This window comes from Nerophis lumbriciformis, linkage group LG01 (assembly GCF_033978685.3).
Source record: "Nerophis lumbriciformis linkage group LG01, RoL_Nlum_v2.1, whole genome shotgun sequence".
Lineage (NCBI taxonomy): Eukaryota > Metazoa > Chordata > Actinopteri > Syngnathiformes > Syngnathidae > Nerophis > Nerophis lumbriciformis.
In genome coordinates, this window is record NC_084548.2 from 64,677,501 (window position 1) to 64,690,000 (window position 12,500).

Sequence of the window (12,500 nt, forward strand, 5' to 3'; positions counted from 1 at the left end):
AAATGGGACAGAATAAATAAAAAATGTTTACCATAAATGTGTCAGCAATTATTTGAAATTGGAATTCAATAAATAAATGTGTTAATAAATGTCCCTGTAGTTTAATGTAAAATTGTATTTATTTGTTTTTACTGTTTCATTAGTTATTTCAATATTACATTTTTTGTGTGTGATTTATTTAGTTGTTGCGTGAAGATGTGTGCGAGCGCTTCAGTCGCTTTAAGTCAGTGGGCGGGGCTAACATGACTCTAGTCTGATGCCTGAATAATTAATTATGTTGTGAAATAATTTAAACATAAAATAATTAAATATTGAAATAATTCATTAAATTGTTAAATAAATAATATGATTTATATCAAATTAATTAAGGACACATTTAATATATATCTTTTAAAATTCCCAATGACTTTGAAGGCTGAGTTTGACAGATAAAGTGAATTCATAAAGATGACACACAGGTTCATGAAATAATTAAATAATTAATCAAGTCTACAAATAATTAAAATAATTAATTAAATTTTGAAGTAAATAATACTTTTTTTGAAATAATGACTTATATTGTTAAATAAAATTTTTGATTTATATCAAATTAATTAAAGACTCATTTAATAATATTATTTTTCACAAAATAAATTCATAAAGCCGCCACACAGGTTCATAAAATGATTGAGTAATCAATCAAATCAATAATTAAAACATAAAAAAATATTGATTTAATTATTTATATAGTTGATTAAAAAATATGATCTATCTACAATTAATTGAGGACACATTTAATAACATTTATTTAATTGAAATGTTAACTAATTATTGACACATTTAAGTAATTATTTAAATATATATTTATTTACTTTCTTCTGTCCCATTTGACCCTCCATAATATTAAAAAAAAAAAATTCTCCATACAAATAAAGTGGACAATATTTCAATAGCAGTTATTTAACGTAAACAATAACACTAAATAATTAATCAAGTCAACAAATAATTAAAACAGAAAATGATTAATTGAATTGTAAATAATATTTTTTTTTTGAAATAATGTCTTATATTGTTAAATAAATAAATTGATTTATATCAAATTAATTAAAGACTCAATTCATATATATTTTTTAATTTCCCACTGACTTTGAAGGCTGAGTTTGACATAAAAAATAAATTTATAAAGCAGCCCCACGGGTTCATGAAATTATTGAATAATTAATCAAATCAATAACTAAAACATTAAAAAATATATTAAATTAATTGAAGACACATTTAATAACATTTATTTAATTGAAATGTTAACTAATTAATGACACATTTAAGTAATTATTTAAAGATTTACTTTTTTCTGTCCCATTTGAACCTCCATAATATTGTGTTGTTTTTTTAAAATCTACACACAAATAAATGTTTTGCCAAGATACGCTGTCTTTTATTGTCTTTTTATTCTCTTTGATGTCATTTTTTCCAACAGGAGGAAAGGCTCGATTCCAAACAGTGAAAGCAATTTAAAAAGCTCTCTTGGCTTTGTGGCTCATGGTGACTTTTCCTATTAAAGTCACATTTTCCGCTGTAAAAGCAAGAAAAAACAACAATGTGCAGTTTTTGTTCTGTCTCCCCCAAACATGCCGTTAAAAAAAAAAAAAAAAGCCCACGACAGCAAGTTGAGCTTAATTTTAGCTTCGCAGATGTTTATTTTTAGGCAGGATGTTTTTCCATCTTGGAGGCTTGACAGTGTGTGTTTCCTTGCAGGAGTGCTTGGAGAAGTGTGGAGAAAGTCTGCAGGAGATCATCAACTACCACATGGTGCGTCCTCACATGGTTCCTAGCCCCCCTCGGAGGCTTCAATGCTGGATGTGTTTTTAATGCCGCGTAATATCGAGCAAGTATATGATATCTTACTGCAAACATTCAATCAGGCACGGGGGGCGTGGTCAAACGCAAATAACCAGCGGGGTCTTTAATTAGCGCGGTGGCTGTGGTCAACCTCCTGGTCTGGTTTGTGTGAAAATCTGCAAATTGAGCCAATGCGATATCAGCGCAGATCATACGTATGTGTGTGTGTGTGTGTGTGTGTGGGAGGGGGCGTGTCTGTGTTTACTAACAAGACATGGCGAAGCCCGAAGCCGAGTTTCTTAACATGGAGATATTCTCACTACTTTTCTTTTGTCGACCACAAAGAAAAGAACATTTTAGTTGTGTCTTGGATCAAAGATCCTATGCTAGCAATTCAAATCTGCTGAAACAGCTACAAAAGCAACATGCTTCGACGAAGCTAGTAAAGAGAGACACACTTCACCTCCTAAGCAACAGCGGCTGGATTTTAACGAGGCACTGCACACTGAAGGTACACACACTCTGTCAATTCTCTTATATACTCTTTCATTGTAGACTTCTAGAGTGTTTGATTATCACATCACTCTAAATGTATAGACTATAAAGTTCACAAACATAAAGAGGGATCCTAGTGGTCCAGGCCAATCTTTCCTTATCTCTAAACTAAAACTGGGGAAATATGTAGAGTGTACTGGGCTTCAGACATGATTTTATTTCAGAATTCCTTGAGAGAGAAAAACGTCTGGTTAGGCTTTGTGTATGTAGTGTGTGCCTTCCTTGGTTTACAGCTATGTTGTTGTTATGCTGTTTGTTACTTATGTATGTTATGTTGCAGCTATTTAAAATAGTTTTGTCTATTTGTTCTGGCCTGAAACAAATTGGCCCTTTGAAACATATCTTTGTCTTTGTGTGTTGTATGTAGACCACATTGCTTAGCAGAGTTCAGTGATGCAAATGCATGTCGAGTTGATCAACAGATTGTATTATTCTCCAGTGCAATAACAGTACTGAAATGAAGGCATTAAAGGGGGCCTTTAAAAAATTAAAAAATATATATAAGTAACTAAATAGTTACTTTTCACAGTAACACATTACTTTTTGGTGTAAGTAACTGAGTTAGTAACTGAGTTACTTTTTAAATAAAGTAACTAGTAACTGTAACTAGTTACTGGTTTTCAGTAACTAACCCAACACTGGGTACTGATGCTTTTGTACCAAGAGGGGGTTAAAATCCCAACCTTTCTGACCTCAGGGCCCAACTTTTCCACTACAGAGGGGCCTGGGGCCCACTCAAAAATCAACTCTGAATTAGTAATCTTACTCTTGATTTTAATGGTATTTAATAATTATATCTAACATACTGAGAGTTGTTAAATATACATATTAGGGTTGTACGGTATACCGGTACTAGTATAGTACTAATGAATCATATTCAGTACTATACCGCCTTTAAAAAGTACCAGTCCTCCAGTTTGTAAACTCAGGAAATATGTCCCTGGACACATGAGGACTTTGAATATGACCAATGTATGATCCTGTAACTACTTGGTATTGGATCGATACCTAAATGTGTGGTATCATCCAAAACTAATGTAAAGTATCCAAACAACAGAAGAAAAAGTGATTATTACATTTTAACAGAAGTGTAGATAGAACATGTTATAACAGAAAGTAAGCAGATATTAACAGTAAATGAACAAATACATTAATAATCAATTTTACAGCTTGTCCTTTATAATGTTGACAAAATAATAGGTAGATAAATGACTCAATATGTTACTGCATACGTCAGCAGACTAATTAGGAGCCTTTGTTTGTTTACTTACTACTAAAAGACAAGTTGTCTAGTATGTTCACTATTTTATTTAAGGACTAAATTACAATAATAAACATATGTTTAATGTACCCTAAGATTTTTTGTTAAAATAAAGACAATAATGAAATTTTTTGTGGTCCCCTTTTATTTAGAAAAGTTTCGAAAAGTACCGAAAAGTATCTAAATAAATTTTGGTACCGGTACCAAAATATTGGTATCGGGACAACACTAATACATTTATAGGTACCATTGAGTACCGGTATTGATTCCGGGAATTGGTACCATATCGGTTCAAAGCTGCAGGACTGCTTGTATCAGAGCTGATATTGGAAAGTTTAGACATAATCCGATACTGTTTTTATTTCCTGCTGATTTGGGACCAATGCCTGATATCGGCGAGGCAAACATTGCATAGAAAAAAGTGAACCTCCGATTGTTTATGATCCTGTAAAATGTACAGTATGATCACCTTTGAACTTTGAAGCGTTCCGATGAATAAAACAGGGCCATGGTTGTTCCCCGGCTGGCTGGCGATTGCGATACGACATTGTCGAAATGAAAAATGGATAAATAAATCATGGAGAAACATGCACTTGGAGAGCACTCCTCTCCATAAATAATGTGTGTGGTCTCACATGCTGCAATCTAGTTTTTATTTATACTTGCAAGCCTGACACTCTGCCAAAATAAACACATATCTGGTATTTCAATACACCATTTAAATGTGAAATAACTCACAAAAGTGTCCTTTAAATGAAAAAAAAAAAAAGTCATTTATTTCATGACTTTTTATCTTTTATCATGACTTTTTATTGTATTTGTAATAGCATTTAAAAAATACATGTAATGATATTTAATTACTTCAAAGGTAATTACATTTATTGAATAAACGTTATGTATATATTCAATTTAATGTTGTATTTATATACTGTTTTACCTCATTTAATAACCTTTATTTGATGAATAAATAAATTAAGACAAATTAAGACATATCATTATTTTTTTTAAATCATGTAAAAATGATAAACTACTCTATTGGACATTTAGACTAGATGTATGTACATTTAAATGTGAAATAATTCCTTTAATTGTCTTTTAAATGGAAAAAAAATATTTTATTTCATGACTTTTTATTTTTTTAATCATTACTTTTTGTTTATTTATTGTATCACATTTAGAAAAAATAAATGTAATGATACCTCAGCACCCCCGCGAACCCGAAAGGGACAAGCGGTAGAAAATGGATGGATGGATGGATATTCAATTACTTTAAAAGTAATTACATTTATTGAATATAGCGGTATATCTCAGTTGGTGGAGTGGCCGTGCCAGCAACTTGAGGGTTCCAGGTTCGAGCCCCGCTTCCGCCATCCTAGTCACTTCCGTTGTGTCCTTGGGCAAGACACTTTACCCACCTGCTCCCAGTGCCACCCACACTGGTTTAAATGTAACTTAGATATTGGGTTTCACTATGTAAAAGCGCTTTGAGTCACTAGAGAAAAGCGCTACATAAATATAATTCACTTCACTTCACTTAAACTGTATTTATATATTCAATATAATGTTGAATATATATATATATGATAAAACAAACAACATGTTTACTTGACCCACTTCCTGGGAAACTTATCAAGGAGCTTTTTGTATTATTAGGTCCATCAGTGCTAAATATTATAAACTTATCACTTTCCTCTGGCACTGTTCCCCTAGCATTCAAGAAAGCGGTTATTCATCCTCTGCTCAAAAGACCTAACCTTGATCCTGACCTCATGGTAAACTACCGACCGGTGTCCCACCTTCCCTTTATTTCGAAAATCCTCGAAAAAATTGTCGCACAGCAGCTAAATGAACACTTAGTGTCTAACAATCTCTGTGAACCTTTTCAATCCGGTTTCAGGGCAAATCACTCTACGGAGACAGCCCTCGCAAAAATGACTAATGATCTACTGCTAACGATGGATTCTGATGCGTCATCTATGTTGCTGCTTCTTGATCTTAGCGCTGCTTTCGATACCGTCGATCATAATATTTTATTAGAGCGTATCAAAACACGTATTGGTATGTCAGACTTAGCTTTGTCGTGGTTTAACTCTTATCTTACTGACAGGATGCAATGCGTCTCCCATAATAATGTGACCTCGGACTATGTTAAGGTAACGTGCGGAGTTCCTCAGGGTTCGGTTCTTGGCCCTGCACTCTTTAGTATTTACATGCTGCCGCTAGGCGACATCATACGCAAATACGGTGTTAGCTTTCATTGCTATGCTGATGACACCCAACTCTACATGCCCCTAAAGCTGACCAACACGCCGGATTGTAGTCAGCTGGAGGCGTGTCTTAATGAAATTAAACAATGGATGTCCGCTAACTTCTTGCAACTCAACGCCAAGAAAACGGAAATGCTGATTATCGGTCCTGCTAAACACCGACATTTATTTAATAATACCACCTTAACATTTGACAACCAAACAATTACACAAGGCGAATCAGTAAAGAATCTGGGTATTATCTTCGACCCAACTCTCTCGTTTGAATCACACATTAAGAGTGTTACTAAAACGGCCTTCTTTCATCTCCGTAATATCGCTAAAATTCGTTCTATTTTATCCACTAGCGACGCTGAGATCATTATTCATGCGTTCGTTACGTCTCGTCTCGACTACTGTAACGTATTATTTTCGGGTCTCCCTATGTCTAGCATTAAAAAATTACAGTTGGTACAAAATGCGGCTGCTAGACTTTTGACAAGAACAAGAAAGTTTGATCATATTACGCCTATACTGGCTCACCTGCACTGGCTTCCTGTGCACTTAAGAAGTGACTTTAAGGTTTTACTACTTACGTATAAAATACTACACGGTCTAGCTCCGTCCTATCTTGTCGATTGCATTGTACCATATGTCCCGGCAAGAAATCTGCGTTCAAAGAACTCCGGCTTATTAGTGATTCCCAGAGCCCAAAAAAAGTCTGCGGGCTGTAGAGCGTTTTCTATTCGGGCTCCAGTACTATGGAATGCCCTCCCGGTAACAATTAGAGATGCTACCTCAGTAGAAGCATTTAAGTCCCATCTTAAAACTCATTTGTATACTCTAGCCTTTAAATAGCCCCCCTGTTAGACCAGTTGATCTGCCGTTTCTTTTCTTTTCTCCTCTGCTCCCCTTTTCCTTGAGGGGGGGGGGCACAGGTCCGGTGGCCATGGATGAAGTGCTGGCTGTCCAGAGTCGGGACCCGGGGTGGACCGCTCGCCTGTGCATCGGCTGGGAACATCTCTGCGCTGCTGACCCGTCTCCGCTCGGGATGGTGTCCTGCTGGCCCCACTATGGACTGGACTCTTACTACTATTATGTTGGATCCACTATGGACTGGACTCTCACAATATTATGTCAGACCCACTCGACATCCATTGCTTTCGGTCTCCCCTAGAGGGGGGGGGTTACCCACATATGCGGTCTTCTCCAAGGTTTCTCATAGTCATTCACATCGACGTCCCACTGGGGTGAGTTTTTCCTTGCCCGTATGTGGGCTTTGTACCGAGGATGTCGTTGTGGCTTGTGCAGCCCTTTGAGACACTTGTGATTTAGGGCTATATAAATAAAGATTGATTGATTGATTGATGTTGTATTTCTATACTTTATTACTTTATTATTTAATAACCTTTACTTATTTTATGAATAAATGAATTAAAACAAATTAAGACCTATAATTATTACCAAAAAAATCATGTAAAAAATAATAAACTACACTATTGGACATTTAGACTAAATGTATGTTAATTTAAATGTGAAATTATTTCTTAAATTGTCCTTTAAATGGAGAAAAAAAAGTAATTTATTTCATGACTTTTTATGTTTTTAATCATGACTTTTTAATGATTTATTGTAAATATAATTACATTAAAAAAAGATAAAACAATTAAAAAAAATATATATATATATGTTTATATATATATATATATATATATATATATATATATATATATATATAATGATATTTAATTACTTGAAAAGTAATTACATTTATTGAATAAACTGTATTTATACATTCAATTTAATGTTGTATTTCTATACTTTATTACCTTATTATTTAATAACCTTGTATTTATTTTATGAATGAACAAATTAAGACTTTTTATTGTATTTATTTTTTTAAATCATGTAAAAATAATAAACTATCCTATTGGACATTTAGACTAAATCCATCCATCCATCCATCTTCTTCCGTTTATCCGAGGTCGGGTCGCGGGGGCAGCAGCCTAAGGAGGGAAGCCCAGACTTCCCTCTCCCCAGCCACTTCGTCCAGCTCCTCCCGGGGGATCCCGAGGCGTTCCCAGGCCAGCCGGGAGAGATAGTCTTCCCAGCGTGTCCTGGGTCTTCCCCGTGGCCTCCTACCGGTCGGACGTGCCCTAAACACCTCCCGAGGGAGGCGATCGGGTGGCATCCTGACCAGATGCCCGAACCACCTCATCTGGCTCCTCTCAATGTAAATGTATGTTAATTTAAATGTGAAAATAATTCATTAAATTGTCCATTAAATAGAAAAAAAAGGCCATTATTTCATGATCTTTTATCTTTTTAATCATGACTTTTTAATCATCTGTTGTAAATATAATGGCATTTAAACATATATATATACATATATATATATATATGTGTGTGTGTGTGTGTGTGTGTGTGTGTATGTATATATATATATATATATATATATATATATATATATATACAGTATATATATATATATATATAATAATATTTAATTACTTGAAAAGTAATTACATTTATTGAATAAACTTTATCTATATATTTAATTTAATGTTGTATTCCTATACTTTATTACCTCATTATTTAATAACCTTTATTTATTTTATGAATAAATAAATTAAGACAAATTAATACATATCATTTTTTTTAAAAACATGTAAAAATAATAAACCACACTATTGGACATTTAGACTAAATGTATGTTAATTTAAATGTGAAATAATTAATTAAATTGTCCATTAAATGGAAAAGAAAGTCATTTATTTCATGACTTTTAATCTTTTTAATCATGACTTTTTAATTATTTATTGTAAATATAATGGTCCATCCATCCATCCATCTTCTTCCGCTTATCCGAGGTCGGGTCGCGGGGGTAGCAGCTTAAGCAGGGAAGCCCAGACTTCCCTCTCCCCAGCCACTTCGTCCAGCTCCTCCCGGGGGATCCCGAGGCGTTCCCAGGCCAGCCGGGAGAGATAGTCTTCCCAGCGTGTCCTGGGTCTTCCCTGTGGCCTCCTACCGGTCGGACGTGACCGAAACACCTTCCTAGGGAGGCGTTCGGGTGGCATCCTGACCAGATGCCCGAACCACCTCATCTGGCTCCTCTCGATGTGGAGGAGCAGCGGCTTTACTTTGAGCTCCCCCCGAATGACAGAGCTTCTCACCCTATCTCTAAGGGAGAGCCCCGCCACTCGGCGGAGGAAACTCATTTCGGCCGCTTGTACCCGTGATCTTGTCCTTTCGGTCATGACCCAAAGCTCATGACCATAGGTGAGGATGGGAACGAAGATCGACGGGTAAATCGAGAGCTTTGCCTTCCGGCTCAGCTCCTTCTTCACCACAACGGATCGATACAGCGTCCGCATTACTGAAGACGCCGCACCGATCCGCCTGTCGATCTCACGATCCACTCTTCCCCCACTCGTGAACAAGACTCCGAGGTACTTGAACTCCTCCACTTGGGGCAAGATCTCCTCCCCAACCCGGAGATGGCACTCCACCCTTTTCCGGGAGAGAACCATGGACTCGGACTTGGAGGTGCTGATTCCCATCCCAGTCGCTTCACACTCGGCTGCGAACCAATCCGGTGAGGGCTGAAGATCTTGGCCGGAGGAAGCCATCAGGACCACATCATCTGCAAATAGCAGTGACCTAATCCTGCAGCCACCAAACCAGATCCCCTCAACGCCCTGACTGCGCCTAGAAATTCTGTCCATAAAGGTTATGAACAGAATCGGTGACAAAGGGCAGCCTTGGCGGAGTCCAACCCTCACTGGAAACGTGTCCGACTTACTACCGGCAATGCGGACCAAGCTCTGACACTGATTATACAGGGAGCGAACTGCCACAATAAGACAGTCCGTTACCCCATACTCTCTGAGCACTCCCCACAGGACTTCCCGGGGTACACGGTCGAATGCCTTCTCCAAGTCCACAAAGCACATGTAGACTGGTTGGGCAAACTCCCATGCACCCTCAAGGACCCTGCCGAGAGTATAGAGCTGGTCCACAGTTCCACGACCAGGACGAAAACCACACTGTTCCTCCTGAATCCGAGGTTCGACTATCCGGCGTAGCCTCCTCTCCAGTACACCTGAATAGACCTTACCGGGAAGGCTGAGGAGTGTGATCCCACGATAGTTGGAACACACCCTCCGGTTCCCCTTCTTAAAGAGAGGAACCACCACCCCGGTCTGCCAATCCAGAGGTACCGCCCCCGATGTCCACACGATGTTGCAGAGTCTTGTCAACCAAGACAGCCCCACAACATCCAGAGCCTTAAGGAACTCCGGGCGGGTCTCATCCACCCCCGGGGCCTTGCCACCGAGGAGCTTTTTAACTACCTCGGCAACCTCAGCCCCAGAAATAGGAGAGCCCACCACAGATTCCCCAGGCCCTGCTTCCTTATAGGAAGACGTGCTGGTAGGATTGAGGAGGTCTTCGAAGTATTCCCTCCACCGATCCACAACATCCGCAGTCGAGGTCAGCAGAGCACCATCCCCACCATACACGGTGTTGACACTGCACTGCTTCCCCTTCCTGAGGCGGCGGATGGTGGTCCAGAATTGCTTCGAAGCCGTCCGGAAGTCTTTTTCCATGGCCTCCCCGAACTCCTCCCATGTCCGAGTTTTTGCCTCCGCGACCGCTGAAGCCGCACACCGCTTGGCCTGTCGGTACCTGTCTGCTGCCTCAGGAGTCCCATGAGCCAAAAGAACCCGATAGGACTCCTTCTTCAGCCTGACGGCATCCCTCACCGCCGGTGTCCACCAACGGGTTCTAGGATTACCGCCACGACAGGCACCAACCACCTTGCGGCCACAGCTCCAATCGGCCGCCTCGACAATAGAGGTACGGAACATTGTCCACTCGGACTCAATGTCCAGCATCTCCCTCGTGACATGTTCAAAGTTCTTCCGGAGGTGGGAATTGAAACTCTCTCTGACAGGAGACTCTGCCAGACGTTCCCAGCAAACCCTCACAATGCGTTTGGGCCTGCCAGGTCTGTCCGGCATCCTCCCCCACCATCGCAGCCAACTCACCACCAGGTGGTGATCGGTAGAAAGCTCCGCCCCTCTCTTCACCCGAGTGTCCAAAACATGAGGCCGCAAATCCGATGACACAACTACAAAGTCGATCATGGAACTGCGGCCTAGGGTGTCCTGGTGCCAAGTGCACATATGGACACCCTTATGTTTGAACATGGTGTTTGTTATCGACAATCTGTGACGAGCACAAAAGTCCAATAACAGAACACCACTCGGGTTCAGATCCGGGCGGCCATTCTTCCCAATCACACCTCTCCAGGTTTCACTGTCGCTGCCAACATGAGCGTTGAAGTCCCCCAATAGAACGAGGGAATCACCCGGGGGGACACTCTCCAGTACTCCCTCGAGTGAATCCAAAAAGGGTGGGTACTCTGAGCTGCCGTTTGGCGCGTAAGCGCAAACCACAGTCAGGACCCGTCCCCCCACCCGAAGGCGGAGGGAAGCTACCCTCTCGTCCACCGGGTTGAACTCCAACGTGCAGGCTTTGAGCCGAGGGGCAACAAGAATTGCCACCCCAGCCCGTCGCCTCTCACTGCCGGCAACGCCAGAGTGGAAGAGAGTCCAGCCCCTCTCAAGGGAAGTGGTTCCAGAGCCCTTGCTGTGCGTCGAAGTGAGTCCGACTATATCTAGACGGAACTTCTCCACCTCACGCACTAGCTCAGGCTCCTTCCCCCCCAGCGAGGTGACGTTCCACGTCCCAAGAGCCAGCTTATGTAGCCGAGGATCGGACCGCCAAGTGCCCTGCCCTATATATAATGGTATTTAAAAAAATACATGAATAAATATATATATATATATATATATATATATATATATATATATATATATATATATATATATATATATATATATATATATATATATATATATATATATATATATACACATACATACATATATATGTGTGTATGTATATATATATATATATTATTTTTTTTAAATTACATTTATTGAATAAACTGTATCTATATATTTAATGTAATGTTGTATTCCTGTACATGTTTACCTTATTATTTAATAACCTTTATTTTGTATTAATACATGTAAGGACCTTTTAAATTATATAATTAATAACCCGCTCATTTACAAATAATTATCATAATAAATCATGTAAAAGTAATATACTACACTATTGGACATTTCGACTAAATGTACGTTAAATTAAATGTGAAATAATTAATTAAAGTGTCCTTTAAATGGGGAAAAAAATGTCAATTATTTCATGAATATTTGTCTTTTTATCATTAATTTTTAGTTATCTATTGTAAATATAATGGCATTTTACAAAAATATATTTAATGATATTTAATGACTTCAAAAGTAATTATATTTATTGAATAAACTCTATCTATATATTTATTTTAATGTTTTATTTCTATTCTTTATTACCTTGTTATTTAATAACCTTTATTTACTTTATGAACTTTTTATTAATATATGTAATGACATTTTCATTTATATAATTTGTTCATTTATTTAATGAACGTTTATGTATTTTATATGTTTGGGGTATTGTTTGTTCGTAAATGAAGACAAATATCTTTCATAATAAATAATGTAAAAATA

The 12,500-nt window shown here is 38.1% G+C and overlaps 1 protein-coding gene across 4 annotated transcripts in view; it reads left to right on the forward strand.

Annotated features, from left to right (window-relative positions):
- Positions 1-12,500, forward strand: part of LOC133571199 (arf-GAP with coiled-coil, ANK repeat and PH domain-containing protein 3) — a 139,575-nt gene that overhangs the window by 52,278 nt on the left and 74,797 nt on the right. For all 4 annotated transcript variants that reach the window (XM_061924214.1, XM_061924216.1, XM_061924215.1 and 1 more), the window contains exon 4: positions 1,735-1,788. In XM_061924214.1, coding sequence (XP_061780198.1) covers positions 1,735-1,788 — 54 coding nt within the window. The remainder of the gene's footprint in view (positions 1-1,734; positions 1,789-12,500) is intronic.